This window comes from Halichoerus grypus, chromosome 13, assembly GCF_964656455.1.
Source record: "Halichoerus grypus chromosome 13, mHalGry1.hap1.1, whole genome shotgun sequence".
NCBI lineage: Eukaryota > Metazoa > Chordata > Mammalia > Carnivora > Phocidae > Halichoerus > Halichoerus grypus.
The window spans coordinates 92,682,958-92,700,658 of NC_135724.1; the positions used below are offsets into that span (position 1 = coordinate 92,682,958).

The window sequence follows — 17,701 nt, forward strand, 5'->3', positions numbered from 1 at the left end:
TGCGTGTTTTTAATGTCTTGCATACATACCCGTGGAGTATGGTCTATGTCCACAAACGGGACGACGCTGTAAGTACATAGCTGAGCGAGCTTTCCAAATCAGCAGAGCTCCTCCTGCCTTTTTTCCTGGCTGTGTGGTATTCCACCAGAAGACCGCACCGTGTTTATTAAAAATCTGTCTCAGGTTTTGCTATTGCAGGTAAAGCCACAGCAAGTTTGATTGTATTTTTTACTTCATTCTGGGGGGATTTTGGTGGATTAAATTCCTCGAATAACCTGTGGCCAGAGGACTGTGTATTTTTCATTGGGATTGACAGGGACAAACTGCCCCCCAGAAAGGTCAGTCCAGTCGGTGCTCAACCAACAGACGGAAGGACCTGTTTCCTCTCGCTCTGGTCACATCACCGGGTTTTCTCCTCCAAAGTCCAGTTTTTCTCCATTTTTACCATTTCTTGGCCTTTGCTTCAACTAAATGGAGGAAAAGCACAAAGTCACCTAAAGCTTTGCCTCTCTCACAAGTGGTAGGAGGGGAGAAGCCTTCTCTAGAACCCGTGGCACGAGGGGACTGGGTCTTCCTGCTTTGGTCTAACAAATGCCAGGACCCGAAGCAGCACCACTGTTAGTAAACTTAGTTCCACTTCTGTTTATTCCCGGTTGTTGTCTCCATGGTCTTTACGTATTCCTCAGGCTCATCTCTTTGAAAGCACCCTCTCCCTGAGCAGCCAGCCATGAACAGCATCACCACCGCCATCGGCAGGTAGAGAAGGTGCTGCACACCTTGTGATTCTCACCCGACGCGTCGAGGGGCCTCTGTCCTCTCCGTTCCCTATGCTGAGCTGCCCTGTGCTGACAGCCGGCGGGGCGTGATTTCCGACGTTTCTAAGTCTTCCATGGATTCAACTATTACAGATTTTAAAGATATATTTTTTTTAAGATTTATTTTAGAGAGGGAGAGAGCATGAGCGGGAGGGGCAGAGGGAGAGAATCTCAAGCCGACTCCATGCTCAGCGCAGAGCCCGACGCGGGGCTCCATCTCACGACCTTAAGATCACAACCTGAGCCAAAACTAAGAGTCGGACACTTAACCGACTGCACCACCCAGGCGCCCCTAGATGAAACTATATTAAAATATAGAGCATTTAATGATTTAAAAAAAAGTTACATAAAAAGTTACATAATTTGGAAACTTCCCACAAGTACAAAGAGGGCAATAGAGCCCCTTGAGTTTCACTACCCAGATGTGCCCGCTGTTTCCTGGACGTATTCGGTTTTACCGATTTTGTGTTTTTCTTCAAAATTAAATTTACAGAAAAAAGATCCACTCTTACAATATAAACTTGCAACTTCTTTTAAAGAAATATTAATTAATGCTTCCTGGGCTAAGCACCGTGGATGCTGGTCTGACATTCTACCTTTCTCTGCAATTTGTGGCTGTATTTCTAAAATCGCGATCATACCACCGTTTAGCAGCCTGTCTTACCTACGGATGTTAGGAACATCTCCCCCGTCACTGAATGGTCTTTGACACATGACTAGGAACAGTCATATCCTGTTTCCACTTCCCCCCTCAACTGGAAACGACGTTGTGATGAGCAGGCGTCCACAGAGCCCGTTCGCTTTAGGATTTTCTAAGTGCGGCACGGCCTCCCCACAGGACGTATCTGTGCATTTTTACTGCAGGTACATATTGGCAATTAATAACTGGCCGCACTTACATGTCTGTGCATAGTAAATATATCTAAATAAAACCTTAACGGCATGGACAAATGGAAGCTTGCTTTTCTTTTTAAAACCAGTATTTTCTGAGTGAATAATTAAGTACATAAAATTGCTAAGAAGAATATTCAAGTGATGAGAAATAGCACCGTAATAATATTAATATTTATTGTAGCTATTTTGCAGGTACAATGCAAGTATTTTTTTTTTCTAAATATGAATCTTAATGTTTTATTTAAGTCATGGGCCAATCACCATATTAACTTTGAAGTAACACGTTGCATGTGTTCTTCCCTCTTGGACATGTCTGTGAAAGGTGTTCGACGTGTACACCCACCAGTCTTTCAAGTGCATGGGAAGAGAACTTCGGAGCTATCCCTGTCTAAAATGTAATAGAAGACTGCTCCCGTGCAGGATGCTTCCTGGGCTCTCCTTCATCTGCCCTAAATGGCACACAAAGAAAACGTGCCCAGTGATCCGACGTTGGCCGAAAACTGGATGAGAAGCGCTTTCATGAAGCTCTTTCTGTTTCTCATTGAGAATCGGCTTCAGGCTTGAACCTGCTGAGGAAGCAGGTGGAGTCAGGTGGCTGATTAAGGAGCCAGGTTCAGGAGACGGTGATGTTTTTTCTCAGCAGACTTCTGGGAATGACAAATTTTCAGCAGAGGCACTGATTGATGAAATAGGACCAGTTGCTTGGGTGGCTCCGAGTAAATGCGCTTGGAAAGTAGTTTGTAGACCACTTTTCAGGCTCAGTTCATTTCCACAAAGGCTGTTTGAAGATTTAACTTGTAGCAGGCATTGTATCAGGAGCAAGGGGTACAAAATTAATAAGCCACGGTGCCTGTTCTCGAGGATTTTCCAGTCTACAAATCAATCCTAAAGCCTATGATATGTAGCATGGCATCAGAGTAGGGGGATTTACTTCTGATGGACCCGGAGAAGCCTTCAGAGAGGAGGGCCTGCCTGAGTGAGGTTTTGAAGGGTCAGTAGGAGTTTGCAGACATTTTATATGCATCATTCTATAGCAGAGGACTTCTAGAATTTTCCACTCATAATTATGGATGCATTGCCATTAAGACTAACACGCTACTGGGCGCCTGGGTGGCTCAGTCGATTAGGCGTCTGCCTTCAGCTCGGGTCATGATCCCAGGTTCCTGGGATCGAGCCCCGCATCGGGCTCCCTGCTCCGCGGGAAGCCTGCTTCTCCCTCTCCCACTCCCCCTGCTTGTGTTCCCTCTCTCACTGTGTCTCTCTCTGTCAAATAAATGAATAGGATCTTTAAAAAAAAAAAAGACAAACACGCTACTTATTTAAAGCTTTGTTTTCTCATCAATAGAATGAATATTGAAAAAATAGGAAAGCAAATGAAATATCCCACATTCCATTCCTCCGAGTGCTAATTTAATTCAGAGAGCCTCTGGATTTATATATTTAAAAACGTGTTCGGCAGAAAGCACGGTGACACCAGCATCACATACAAAGTCCGTCCTGTGTCTGTGCGTCGTACGCAGGGAGTCACTGAAGCGCACGAGTAAGTCAGCTAGTTAGCTTGACCTCCGCTTCACAGACGAGCTGGCCGAGGTTCAGAGAACCCTGGTGACTCGCTCAAAGCCGTGCGTTTTCCAAGTGGAGAACCAGGTTCTGACCCAGGATGGTCTGGAGTCAAAGTCTGACGTTTTTTCTCACTCAGTTTGAGCTGATGTATTTGAGCGGTTGCCAGTAGGCAGGCCGCTCACTTAATTACTGAACGTTCTCGTCGCCTCGGAGCAGCGTCTGTGATGCTCGGTGTAGATCTTTCTGGTGGCTACTGTTCTGTCTTTGGAGAGTTCACTGGCAAAAGGCTTTTTCTGCGATTTTCCTGACCCTAATTTTCCTAAACTGGCAGTTTTTATGGGGGGGGTGCTGTATTAGTTTCCTACTGCACTGTCACGATTCACCACAAACCCAGTGCATAAGACGCACGTCTATTGTCCTGTAGCTCGAGGCCGGAAGCGGAAGGGGGTCTCCCGTGACTAAAACCAAGATGCTGGCGGGACTGTTTCTTCGTGGAGGCTTCTGTGGCAAATCCGCTTCCTTATTTTCCGCCTCATGGAGGGACCCACACTCCCCGGTTCACGGCCCCTCCCATCCTCAGAGTCCGCACTGGCCGGGCCAGTCCCCCCCGGCCCGACACGGCAGCTTGGGGAGCTCCTCCTCTGCCTGCCTCCTCCACGTGTAAGGACCCTGTGATTACACCGCCCCACCTGGATGGTCCAGGATAATCTCTCCCCTTCAGGGTTAGCGGACTGGCACCCTCAATTCTAAATAGTCTAATTTGCCTTTCCCCTGAAACATTCCTAGGATCCAGGAATTAGGAACAGACATCTTTGGGGGTCATTATTCTTCCCACCTCGCACCTCCCTCCGGCCCCCAGAGATTCGTGTCGGTCCCACATGCTAAACCCATTCACTGTCGCTCAACATCCCCGTGTGCTGCGTATTCATTCACTGAATTTATATATATATATACACACACATATATGGATGTTTATTGTTTTTACACAGTACATGAATACTGTGTTAACCAGCTTGCCCTTGATTTTTCTCATGTGGTAGATTTTTTTTCAGTCTTTTTATGTCCGTGTACACATACACACAACCCCGTATGCTTCCATTTTTTTTTTTTTTTTAAAGGCTGGTCTTCACCGACGCATCTGAGTTGTCTCCCATCTTCTGCTCTCCCTAGCAGCCTCGCTGTGCCTGTGGGCTTTAGTATCTAGAGGCTGAATTCGTAGCCGTCAGATTCCTGGGAAGAGCCAGCTCACCAGAGAGAAAAAAGAGAATCTGCTCATTTGCATTGACAGGAATAATTATAAGGCAGATAAAAGGAAAGAAGAGTACCCTTTGAGTGACCTACTGAATCGCAGGAGGGATGGCTCGTTCGAGAAAGCCCAGTATGAACGCTCCTCTTAGGTCTGGTCTACTTGGTGGTTTGCCAGCCAGCGTCTCTTGAAATTTTTGGTTGACCTTTGGAAGTCCCTATGGAGTGGCTTCTGCTGAGCACACCATTTAGCTCGATCTGTGCACGCCTGATGCCTCACTCGTCTGTGCTCGTCAAACCTCCCTTGACTAAGCCTGTCACCGGCACAGAACAGACTTGCTCCCACACGTCACACGCACTGTGTGTGGCTCGCAGGACAGAGAGCTGCATGCTCCCTGAAGTCCTCGTGGCCTGGGCGCCCTCGAGAGCACGGCACCTGCTGCTGGGAGCCCCAGCCGGGCTGCATTTAACCTGCTCTTTTTCTGTCATAGATGCCCATTTCCCGGGAGCAGTCAGCTTGGTTTTGATAGATGGTGGCCAGCACTATTTTTCATTTGTTAAAATGTAAAGCTAATTGATTTTAAATGGTGCTGGCACCGGTGGTCTGACATGATTAATCCCCATGTCATGTTGTGTATAACAGTGATTCCTATTCTGCTGCTCAGGTAAGCTGGATAAAATGAAACAAACACCAAAACACGGTCCCCCAAGCTGAGGGAACACGGTTTCGCATTTGCTCTGGGACGGGATGGTGAGGGCTGTTTCCAAAGCTACGCTCTGCTTCGTTAACTGTCATAATCTTGCAGGTCACGGAATCCCTTTTGGAATCATCTTTGGTGGAACTGATTTGAATGAAGATGTTAACCAGAGAGAAAAAAATGAAGTGATGGGAAAGGTCCTCGAAGAAGCCAGGTAATGCTGATGAGAACCTCACAGGAGTTAAGCATTTGGGGGGAGTTCGCTGAAACCAAAAGATTAGGAAGGCTGCCGTTTGGGGGAGTCCCATCTTACCATAGTAAAGCCAGTCTCTTTTTCTCATTTCATTTTTTCCTTTCATTTGCACATTTTAATTTTGCCACGAAGGGTCACGGTACACAAGTTATTGCACGGGAATAACTGTTCAGCGACAGTTCACTTTGGGCCAGCCTCCTTAGCAGTCCTGCCGGGTGGAAGGCGCCGCACTGTGGTCCACTTAGAGAACAGCACACCCCGACTCCGGCTCCTCGAGCACAGGCGTCAGCATCGACTCTCGAATGTTTGGGGCCTGGCTCTGAGCTCCGTGGATTTCTGAGCTCTGTAAAACCGTCTGGGAGGGGGTCACTGTGGGCATTTGGGGCAGCACAGTCCTTCCTCGTGGGGGCCCTGCTGCATGTCCCCGCGCCCAGCTGGTCACTGCTCGTCGGCGACACCTGCTGGCCGCTGCAGCTGCAGTCGATCACGTTTCTAGCCCCCGGGGTGGGGATTGCTGCCCCAGTCCAGAACCCAGAGCTGCACTCCCCAACATTGCCCTTGTCCGGGCATACTTAGAAAATCGTATTTGTACAGCACTGTGAACTAGAAGGACAGGCGGGGGAAAAATCACCCCCATTCCTCTGTATCACGAAGATAATGATAATACTTAACATAATAATAACAGTATAGAAATCCTCTATGTCCATATGAAAGTTGTTTAAAAAGAAGTCAAAACAAAACCCAAATAGTCACGTGGGCCTAAAGCCAAGAGCTCTTCTGTTCATCAGTGAAGAGGCGACTGGCAGGCTTCCTGGGGTGAGTCCACGGAAGGGTCGAGATGGTGCCATGTGGTCCGTCCCTCCCGGGCCACAGAGCAAGTCTTACCTGACCGTGGAATCACCCTGAATCCAAAGTTTACCAAGACCTCAACCTTTCAGCTCTTGTAAATTTTTGAATCGTTGTAAAAAAAAAAAAAAACCCAAAACAATACAAAGCAGGCAATCGATTTTTTTTTTTTTTTTGATGTGGACAAACTGCTTTATTAGTTATTTAAAAAAAAAACACTTGGTTGAGGCATGACTGACATGCAAAGAGCTGTATTTAATGTATGTATGCAGCTCGATGAGTTTGAAGATGAGTCCCCGTCGGTGAGACCATCATCAGGGTCTGTGGCATAAACACCTCTATCCCCTCCGAGAGCTTCCGCCCACCCTCTTCGTTATTATTGTCATGATAAGAGCACGTAACATGAAATCTATCCTCTTTGCACATTCCTAAGTGTATGTTACAGCATCGTTAACTGTAGGCTCCAGGAGGTCTCCAGGACCTACCCACCTTGTACAAGTGAAACTTTGTGCCCTTGGATGAATCTCTTCCTGTTCCTGTCTCCCCCGGCTCCTGGCCACCACCATCCTACTGTCTGCTTCTAGGAGTTGGACTATTTTAGATTCTCACATCAGTGGGATCATACAATATTTGTCCTTCTATGTCTGGCTCACTTCGCTGAGCATCATGTCCTCCAGGTTCATCCGTGTGGTTGCAAATGGCAGGATTTCCTCTTTCTTCAAGGCTCAATAATATTCCAGTGTATGTGTTTACTACACTTTCTTTACCCATTTGTCTGTCCATGGACATTCAGGTTGCTCCCGTGCCCCCCAATAAATGGCCAACCACGAAATGTCTGTGGCTCATCTCTAAGCCTCTCACGGTTGAGAAGCGTGGTCAGGGAATCCAGAACTCTGCGTCTTTCCGTCCCTGGAGCATTCCTGATCCTTTACAAAGGACGCACTCCAGGTTCTAGGGTGCAGCCCAAGGCAACCCCATCCCCTTTTCCTAAGGCGGGAGTCAGTCTTGCTCCTGAAAACTAGGGTTACTGTGGGGTATCATAAATGTGGCCATACAACCTTGTCCAAATAGAGAGTGTGCACGCGTGAGTGCGCGAGTGTGCACGTCAGATGGAGAGAGAGAATTACAGTAAACAAAGGTAGACAGAGTTTGGGTCGATCTTGAAACGTGATCTGTCATGATAGGTTTTCTCGATGTTGTTGCTCTTAGACTCTGAAAATTAATTACCTTTTGATTCATGCAGTTTGCACCGTCTTACGGAAGGGAAATAATTCTGCTAGGTAGAAACGATACTGAATGAATTCATCTTATGGTATTATTGTTAGCATTATTCATTGCGTTGTTATTAAAACACATTGATTTTCATTTGGGAGGAGTATTGATTGAAGTCAGTGGGCAGGGAAGTCAGATGAATCATAGATTTCTTGTCGGACAGCGTACAGCATACTTTTCTGTAAAATAAAGTATTGAACTTGTCTCGCTTTATAATGAGTTTCATTTTTAATCAAATACTTTTAAGTAGTTACATTTTTCTTATGAGGTATATTTTTGAACTTTTTTTGTATTTAAAACTTTTTTTCTGTATGGTATAGTATTGAAATTACTTCAGCATCAGCTTTTTGGCTTGTATTATAATATGATAAGTATTTGGTAATTATGAATACCAAATTAGGTAAGGAGTTTGAAACTTGTGGAGGTTGTTTTGTGAAGGATCATCCGGGTGCACCTTAGAAAAATTTAGTATTGCCCACAAATGAGCAAAAGAGAGTTTATATGAAATAAATTGCCTAAGAAATAGTTTCACAAATAGGAAATATATAGCACATGACAGGTTAGACCATGTGAAATTATAGGTCAAAATGGCTCAGTATCAGTCATTTCATACAGTTGTTCCTAAAGATGTTTTTGACCAACAAAATCACATGTGAAAGTTGAGCACGTTTTGAAATGGCAATATTCATCCCACAGGGCAAAAGTGGTAGTTTTACATTTTTTGGTAAGAAATGTGCTGTTTTTAATTTCTTTATTTTCTGAGGATTGTGGGGTCAGAAACCCTCTTATCGGTTATCTCCTAAGTAGGTGGGTATAAACCCAGGGCCAGGGTCTCTGTAGGGAGGGGCCGTAGGGACGAACATGTTACCTGCCTCTCCAGGATAAACGGAAATGAGCAAGCTCACTCAGTCCGCCCACTGACTCCCGAAATGTGTATGCGTGCACTCTTCCTGATGAAGGCCTCTCCGGGGCTCTCATTGCCTCTCTGGTTTTCAGCCGGGCCGCAGATCCCCGATGCCTGGTCCGGAGTGAACGGGGCATGCCGGCGGAAAGGGTGACGGGCTGGGGACAGTAACCGCAGCTGCTGGGCGAGGGTGCCCAAGCTCCCTCTTCTGCGGCCAGCCCCACGCACCTGCTCTTCCTTCTTCCCTCGCTCTGACCCGCGTCTGGTTGGAATGTAAGGCAGGACTCCCATCCGTGCGCTTGTTCATTTATTCAGTCTGTGGGCATTTTTGCCTGCTTGCTGGGTGCCAGGCAGGACTCCAGGGGCTGGGGGAGTCACAGCGCACAGAGTGACATCCCAGCCCACGTGGGGCAGGCATGGGGAGGTGGTCGTGCTTGCCAAAGGAGCGGATCAACCTTCCATGAGCCATCCTCAGGCTGCGCTGTGCATTTATCTAGAAACGCTGTTATGGGGTGAAAGGCATGATCCTCCTGTCACTGACCTTATTCCGTGCTCCCCAGTTTTTCTCTACTTTTGGGGTCTCCTCTTTTTTCTTTTCTTTTCTATAGGTTTGAAGCTGTCCAGTAGTCTGTTCGCTGGCCACGTGGGGTGCTCGAACCCCTCGCGGAAGTCATGCGGTGGTGTTAGTCCTGGTAGAAAACAGTAACAGGAAATATCCGTTGGGCGTTGAATTCCCTGGGGACCAGGAACTGCGGTGCCTCACGGTTTCCCACGAAGGAAGGTCCCTGCACTGTCCTTGCATTACGCCGTAGCTCTGGCTCAGAATAGTTTGTTCGCGCTCCCTGCCCACGTCCAGGGGCTCGGGGAGCGTCTCACGAGGGATGCGGGCGCACTCATCACCGCTGGGTCGGCCCGCACCAGCTGCGTGTGGGGCACAGGGGGTGAAGGCGGCCCTGGTGCGAGGGGTGATGCCCTCGGTGCCTCCCCGCCCCTCTTTGTCACGCCCACACAGAGGACAAGAGGTTTCCTCATTCCTCCATTCATTCCTCCTTAAATCCGGGGCATGTGAATGACTGGCGGGGATGGGTGGAAGGTGGTGGGGAGGGAAGGCTCGGAGAAGACAGGCAGGGGAAGGGGGGCTCCTCCAGGAAGGAGCCCACCCTTTGGGGTGGGAAGGAATCGACCGTTACGGCTTCTTGGCCGTGACCACTGTTACTGTGGAGTCTGCCTTGTGGTGATTTTCCATTTCCACTACTCCTTCTGCATTTATTCCCTGGAATTCTGAAAGGAAGAGCTGTTCCTGTTGGCCCCATGTGCTAGTCACTTCTTTGTGTAGATCACTATGGACACATGGGTATTTATTTTATTTTACTCTATGGGATACCCGTCACTGTGATGTATTTGGGCACTAAATCGTGCCCGCCTTGGCCACGGGGAGATGCTGTGAGCTGACTCTGGTGTCCTCCCAGCCTGCCCTCACCAGTTTCGGGCAATTTCTCACCGCCTGGCCACCATAGGACGTTCCTGGTTCATCCCATGTGTATCCGGCCCTACTTCTGGAAACAGCCATTACTTGATGAACGTACACATTAACATTCCTGATCCATGTGCATTCAGCGAATTTTGAAGACTTCAGCCCAGCCTTCCCGCTGAAGCCAGTGGACCGGAGAGCCAGTCCTTGGATGTTCCGAGGGGATTAACTAAATCCTCTGCCTCTCCCCTGCATCTGGCTTTCTGACTTTTTCCCTGCTTCTCTGACCTTGCATGGAAGGAACAACAACAAAAAACTGAAATGTGGAGCTCCAGGTGTTTATTTCGTGTATACACAACTTGTTTTGATGTGAGTGGAGATTGAACCGGAGGGCCGCTGACCGCACGTGATGAAGATGGATGGCACTTGAAATTCAGCTTCTTACCTTGTCTCTCACAATTTGTTCCAAAGAGCTGTTCCCTAGTTACGTTAATTGAATTCTGCCCTAATTGTTTTCCTTATTTTTGTTCATCTTACTAGATTTGCTGTCGCTTTCACAGAGTCGATGAAGGAAGCGGCGCAGACACAGTGGGTACGTGTTGATTTTGCTGTCGTGCTGGCTGAGCTGGGGAGGCGGCGGGGGCAGCTGGGGAGGCGGCGGGGGCAGCTGGGGAGGCGGCAGGGGCAGCTGGGGAGGCGGCAGGGGTGAGGGCTGCGTGGCACTTGGATGGGAACGGACAGTGTTTCTGTTGTGGCCACCAGAGTGTATGATGCATCCCGTATACTGATGGTTTTTTAATTTGTGTAGATACTCTTAAGACTTGACTTTTTTTTTTTATATTGCTGCTGAACAGCAAAAATAGCCCAATCGCCGAATCCTTTTATGTTCTGTTTTCTTTTGACGTGCTCAGAACGGGTGATTTCCAGGCTCTGCTCTAAAGGTTGCAGCTGCCCCACGTGCATGGAGAGCAGCGATCTTTTCGGTGGTAGATGTAGTTTGCGAGGTTGGACTATTTATCCGAAGAGCTTGCAGAAGAGGACTTTATAGCTCTATAAGTTAGGTCCCTTACTGACTCTGACTCGTGGTGACTTGGCGGCAGGTGGATGAGCTGGTGGGAGCTGAGCTCTCAGCGGGGAGTGAGGGAAGCCGTGGTGAGGCTGGCACCTGCAGAACAGAAGCAGCCAACCCAGGGGCCACTTTGCCCAGCGACCCACGAGCATGAGACTCCGCTGTCCGGTCGCCAGCGCTGTGGGTCCCCGTGCGGGGCCAGCTCATCCGCCGTGCCCCCGCATATGCCCTTATCACTTGTTGGCATTATTCCTGTCGGGGTGTTGTACAGGTTCTGTACTTCGTGTAGAATTTCGATCTGTAAAATCTAGCGCATGGTGACTGCCGTGTGGGGCGAGGGCGCGTGCGGTGCTCTGTGGGCCCGGTGGTCCCTGAGCAAGGCTCCGACCACTGCGCGTGCGCGGACGCACTCTTCCCTACGGCCGGATCGCGCCTACCTCCTTCTTCACATCAAACACTCCCCAGGGAGGAACTGGAGGGCAATTTTATAAACTGAAAATCTCAGAATAACAAATGACAAGCTTCCCAGTTTTCTGTTGTGCCAGTTTGGCTGTCTGGGCAGTGTCAGCACGGGGATCCCTCTCTCTTCCCGGGCCCCCACAATGCGAGCCTGTTTGCATCGTAACACAGACACACTGTTTGCCTTCCTCACCTTTGGGAACTCCGTAAAACCGCCAACCCTTCATCCTAATGAAGGCAGCAGCACCCATCTGAGCCAATCCTTGATTATTCACACCTCCCCTTGTAGTTAAAAACAAAATCACTTTCAGATCTCCTTGAAGCCATGAACAATTTTCTCAAATATGAACCTTTGAATACGTGTGTCCTGAATGTTCCGTGTGATGACACAGGAAGTGTGCATACAGCTCCGCTGCAATTCTGGATGAGGTACGGCATTTACCTGGAGGCTCTCATGTGCTGGAGTCGCAAGCTGAACCAGATACATCTTCACACGATTTTGTATCTGAAAGAATAACTGGCAGGCAAACTGGTGATTCGGATGTGGGCATCTGTTAGACAGTTTCTTAAAAACGCGTGGATCGAGCCAGTCACATTAAGCAAAACCACGGGCGATAATGTTTGAATTGTTGAGCAACTATGAGAACTTCGGAGAGCACCCTGTGGTCAGCAGCATCCCCAGGCGTAAAGACCTGCCTGGTGAGATCAGCAGTCATGTGAACAAGCGGGATTTTTGTGTTGATGTTGTGTAATTGGAAGATCTGCGTGACTCAGTGAACCTGCTCCGCCGTCCCTCGTGAGGTTCTGCAGCCGGAGAGAGCGAGCACCGGCGAGAAAGCCTTCTGGGAACTTGTGCTTGTTTAATGTTTGCTCCTGTCCTCGTGGCGCAAGCAAGTCGAGGAGTGGGGATACAGTCGTCCTCATCATGGGAGGGTCTCGAGGTGGCCCTGCAGGGGCGCGGGTGCAGGGGGATGCACTTGGTGCTTGTCCTTGCCTTCACCCTACGTGGTCGTGAGCTCCTTGAGGACAGGGACAAAGTGGGGTTCACGAGTGCATCCCCAGAGGGTAACACACATCCTCGTGTTCAATAAATATTTGTTGAATTTACCAGGGATGGACCCTTTTTTAGAACTTTTTATTACAGAAATTTCTACACAGGAGCAAAAGGAGCAAGAACAGAAGGGTGCACTGTACCCACCATCTGCTTAAGTTCTTCCATTCTTACTTAACCTACTGTCATTCTCCCCCTGGCGCAGGCACACCGCATGCACACATACATGCGCACACACGCATGCCCTCGCACACACACACACTCACAGACACATGCGCACACATGCATGCCCTCGCACACACACACAGACACATGCGCACACATGCATGCCCTCGCACACACACACACTCACAGACACATGCGCACACATGCATGCCCTCGCACACACACACACTCACAGACACATGCGCACACACGCATGCCCTCGCACACACACACACACACACAGACACATGCGCACACACGCATGCCCTCGCACACACACACACACTCACAGACACATGCGCACACACGCATGCCCTCGCACACACACACTCACAGACACATGCGCACACACGCATGCCCTCGCACACACACACACAGACACATGCACACACACGCATGCCCTCGCACACACACACAGACACATGCGCACACATGCATGCCCTCGCACACACACACTCACAGACACATGCGCACACATGCATGCCCTCGCACACACACACTCACAGACACATGCGCACACATGCATGCCCTCGCGCACACACACACACAGACACATGCGCACACATGCATGCCCTCGCACACACACACTCACAAGACACATGCGCACACATGCATGCCCTCGCACACACACTCACACACATGCGCACACATGCATGCCCTCGCACACACACACACTCACAGACACATGCGCATGCATGCATGCCCTCGCACACACACACTCAGACACATGCGCACGCATGCATGCCCTCGCACACACACAGACACATGCGCACACATGCATGCCCTCGCACACACCCACTCACAGACACATGCACATGCATGCATGCCCTCGCACACATACACACACTCAGACACATGCGCACACATGCATGCCCTCGCACACACACACACAGACACATGCACACACATGCATGCCCTCGCACACACACACACTCACAGACACATGCGCACACATGCATGCCCTCGCACACATACACACACTCACAGACACATGCGCACACATGCATGCCCTCGCACACATACACACACTCACAGACACATGCGCACACATGCATGCCCTCACACACACACACACTCACAGACACATGTGCACACATGCATGCCCTCGCACACGCACACACAGACACATGCACACACATGCATGCCCTCGCACACACACACACTCACAGACACATGCGCACACATGCATGCCCTCGCACACGCACACAGACACATGCACGCACATGCATGCCCTCGCACACACACACACTCACAGACACATGCGCACACATGCATGCCCTCGCACACACACACACTCACAGACACATGTGCACACATGCATGCCCTCGCGCACACACACACAGACACATGCGCACACACGCATGCCCTCGTGCACACACACAGACACATGCGCACACATGCATGCCCTCGCACACATACACACACTCACAGACACATGCCCACACGCACACACTTATTTTCTGGAATATTTTTTTTAAAAGTTACAGACATCGTGCCATTTTACCTGTAAATGCACTTTGATAAAGATTTCTTTAACTTAAGTACCAGGTTCTGGATAAATTTTTGTGTGGAAAGACTGAAGCACGTAAGGAGGAAATAACGTGGGACTCGAGGATATCAACATGATTTAAGATTTTGGAAGAACTCCAGTGAAGGAATTTGTAAAGGGAGAGGAGTGGACTCTCCGAGTCCCAGACGCACTGAATCAGAGACACCTACTGGACTCGGGTGTAACTATGGGGACGGCAGCTACAGCGTGAGGCTGGCCTCGGGAGAGGGCACCCGTGGAGGTTCGGAGCCCGAGTCAGCCGTGCAAAGTGCTCACTGACCGGGCGCAGTCCTTCCTCCGTGAGCTGCACGTCCACAGGCAGTGAGAAGGGAACCGGCCCGAGTGCACAGAGCAGCCCAGTCCGGGCGGGCGGGACCGTAGCGGTGAGGATGCGCCCGTGGAAGGGCCAGCTTCTGTCTCGGAGCCAAGTCCGCCCTTCGCTGTCACTCAGACACGCTGGGTGATCCTGGGTCAGGGGTCTCTGTTTTCAGAAAGATACTCTTCCAAGTATCTGACAAAGCATAAAAAAAAAAAAAAAAAATTCGAGCAGGCAGCAAAAGTTTAGTCTTCGGTGGTGATGGAAGAGACACTATAATAAAAGCTAATGATAAGGAAAGGGTGTTTCTGGTTTTAGAGTTTATAGCGGTGGGGGTTAGTTATTAGATTCGAATGTGAGCCTGTTTTTTAAATACAGCTTTCTGTCCTTTTTTTTGGTGAAAGATTTTTCAATAAAGTTCTTTTCAATACCTTTATCTGATTAGTTTTTACAAATAAAACGTATGTATAAATAATGTAAAGCTTCATTATTCAGCCACATTTATATAATTATTTTAGATGGATTTTTGTAGAGTGATGATTTTTACTTATGTATTCTGCACAGCGATGTTTCTTGAGTAATTAAGTTTGGCTCTTCATTATCGAATTGCCAGCTTTTGTTCTTAATTTTGTGTTCTTTGTTTTAGGGAGCAGGCCTGACTCAAGGTGTCGTTCAGTTAATCCCACCTAATTATTATCAAATCAGAATCAGATTTCAATAATCCCAGATTAGAAAGATTTATGGCATTTGCTTCTTATTGCGCAGAACTCACTGATGGTTATTCTACTCGTGGTTACGGTTTATTCTAGGGAAGTCATAGACTTTATCAGGCTAAAATCAGCCACTTGGAAAACTGTGTAGGGCAAAGGCACCTTGCCTTCTTCCCCGTGGAGTCAAGCCATTCTACCCTCTGGTTATTGATCTGAGACAATATCGGCGGAGGATTGCCAGCCAGAGAAGCTTACTCAAGCTGAGCATCCAACATTTTTATTGGAGCTTCATTCTGTAGGCTTGACTGACTGGTCAACTGCCCACGGTTGAAGCCAGTGTCCAAGTGGACAGATGCCACTCGACTCCAAGTCCCCACCCTAAACCTCGTGGGTGGTGGTTGTGGTATGGCCGGCTCCCACCCGAAGACCAATGGTTGGGACTGGCCCCACCCTAAACAAAGACACTCCTGTCAGGTCTCGCGCAAAGGCCAAGTTCTTTATTGCATGCTGTCTATATCCAGAATCTTATTATTTCAACATGTGATCAGTATAAAAATGACTAATGAGATAGTTTTTTTGTTTTTTTTTTTTTTTGCATGAAGTCTTCAAAATCCAGTGTTCTTCTGCACTCAGGACACATCTCCATTCAGACCAGCCCTGGTGTGGCTGGACGCTGCTGCATTGGTCAGCCCAGCTCTGTACATACAAGTGGGGGGTGACCTCTTTCAAGATTGCTCAGACACGTGCTCACACAGCATCGGGCCGTGGGAGACATCTCGAAAGAAATGTCCCCAGAAGGGGCACTGTGTCACCCCCGGTTCCTTTCAGCCCTCTCAGAAAGCTGGGCACTACTCTGGAGGCTGTTTATGATCCCCTACCTATCTCTGGCTGATGACACAAATTAGTTTGATTGGATTTCAAAAATGAGGATGGCTTTATGTTGTCTGTTTGAATTTGAAATGCCTTTGTTTGGGCTTGTCGTTATTTTTTTAGTGTTGTTCATATCAACCTTAATGTGACGTCGTACCTATTTTGTGAAGGGCACGGTCCCAGTGGTTCTTCACCAGGTCTGCATGCTGCATCGTTAATATTTATCACACAAGTTCAACACTGGTCGTGTTTTGGGAAAACACTGCTCTGTTGGTTTGTGAAATTATAACCCTGATTTGGCATCTTTAGGAATGTGATTCACTACGCACTGCTAACTTTGATGTGTGCCTTATGGAAATGTAAAGCTGGTCTATACGGAGTGTTGGTTTCTTACGATGGTACGTAACAGACATTCAGCATGCAAATCTGTGTTAGAAGTCAAGGTTTCTTTCTCTGAATTCACCAGACTTTCACCAGAAAATTTGACTATTTCACAAGGAAGAAAAAAAAAAAGTAAAGCAAATTAGGTATATATCGTAACGGAAGGCTTTTCTCTCCACAGAAGCAACGATCTTGGGTTTACTAGGTCTCCATTGGGTTCAAACCCCCAGAGGCCTCCAGAAAATTCAACTGCACTGTCGACCAGCTTTTTCTAAGAAGTACTCTGCTAACAGGACTTTCCCCAAATTCAAATATTTATTTATGAGCTAGCTGGTTTTTTAAACATCTTGAGTTTGAGTAAATGTTGCTTGAAGTGGTTATCAAATTCGAGAAAGCAAGAGGATAACCAGGATGGCTCATCTGTACTCTTTGCCAAGGTTAGCGCTGAGCTAAGCTTTCTGGTGTCGTTACTTTTTAGAGATTTTATTTACTTATTTATTTTGTTTAGTTTGGAGATGGTGCCTCCCTGCCTTCCGGGGCACCAGTGCTGAGCCTCGCCTCGGCACCCGTTAAAGAAAAATAACTTTCTTGAAGCGGTTTTGTGTGAGGCCGTAGCTAAAGTGTACTTTTACTTTCAGTGTGTGCACGTACTCATCAATATTCTTTTGGAAATTAAAATGCAGAAAGCAAGACAGATCTCACGGGCTGTCACATGGTGAGCTCCCAGAGCCGATGCGGGTGTTAGCACCCGCCTCTTGCAATGAGCCGCGCGTCCACTAATCGCTGAACTCTGTGTACTCAGCGCGTGTTGTCCTGTGAACGCCTTACCCCTTCCTTCTGCGTGGCCCATTGCTCTGGACCTGACGATCTCTGAAAATCAGGCTGGCAGCAGCAGGAACCCACAGACCACAGCTTTGTTATGGTTTCCCCCGAGCGGAAACCTAAAACCCTGCATCTCACGGGGTTCATCCTTAGACGCCCTCTTTGTCTGAGGCCCTCCCCGCAAATACTCTGTAGGAGAAACTCCAGGGACTGATCATACCCTAGGAAGCTAATCATTTTTAATAACTTCTATTAAGATTGGCTTTCCTCCGAGAGTTCTTGATGGAACTGGAAATGTTCTTTGCATTT

The 17,701-nt window shown here is 48.4% G+C and overlaps 1 protein-coding gene and 1 long non-coding RNA gene across 10 annotated transcripts in view; one reads left to right on the forward strand and one right to left on the reverse strand.

Moving 5' to 3' along the window:
* The window catches only part of GLT1D1 (glycosyltransferase 1 domain containing 1), an 84,446-nt gene that overhangs the window by 26,622 nt on the left and 40,123 nt on the right, over positions 1-17,701 (forward strand). For all 9 annotated transcript variants that reach the window (XM_078061124.1, XM_078061125.1, XM_078061123.1 and 6 more), the window contains 2 exons: positions 5,324-5,429; positions 10,502-10,553. In XM_078061124.1, coding sequence (XP_077917250.1) covers positions 5,404-5,429; positions 10,502-10,553 — 78 coding nt within the window. In that variant the 5' untranslated portion in view covers positions 5,324-5,403. The remainder of the gene's footprint in view (positions 1-5,323; positions 5,430-10,501; positions 10,554-17,701) is intronic.
* Positions 14,699-17,701, reverse strand: part of LOC144379956 (uncharacterized) — an 85,637-nt gene continuing 82,634 nt past the window's right edge. Inside the window, exon 3 of the long non-coding RNA XR_013443565.1 lies at positions 14,699-14,804. This is a non-coding gene — a long non-coding RNA (uncharacterized LOC144379956). The remainder of the gene's footprint in view (positions 14,805-17,701) is intronic.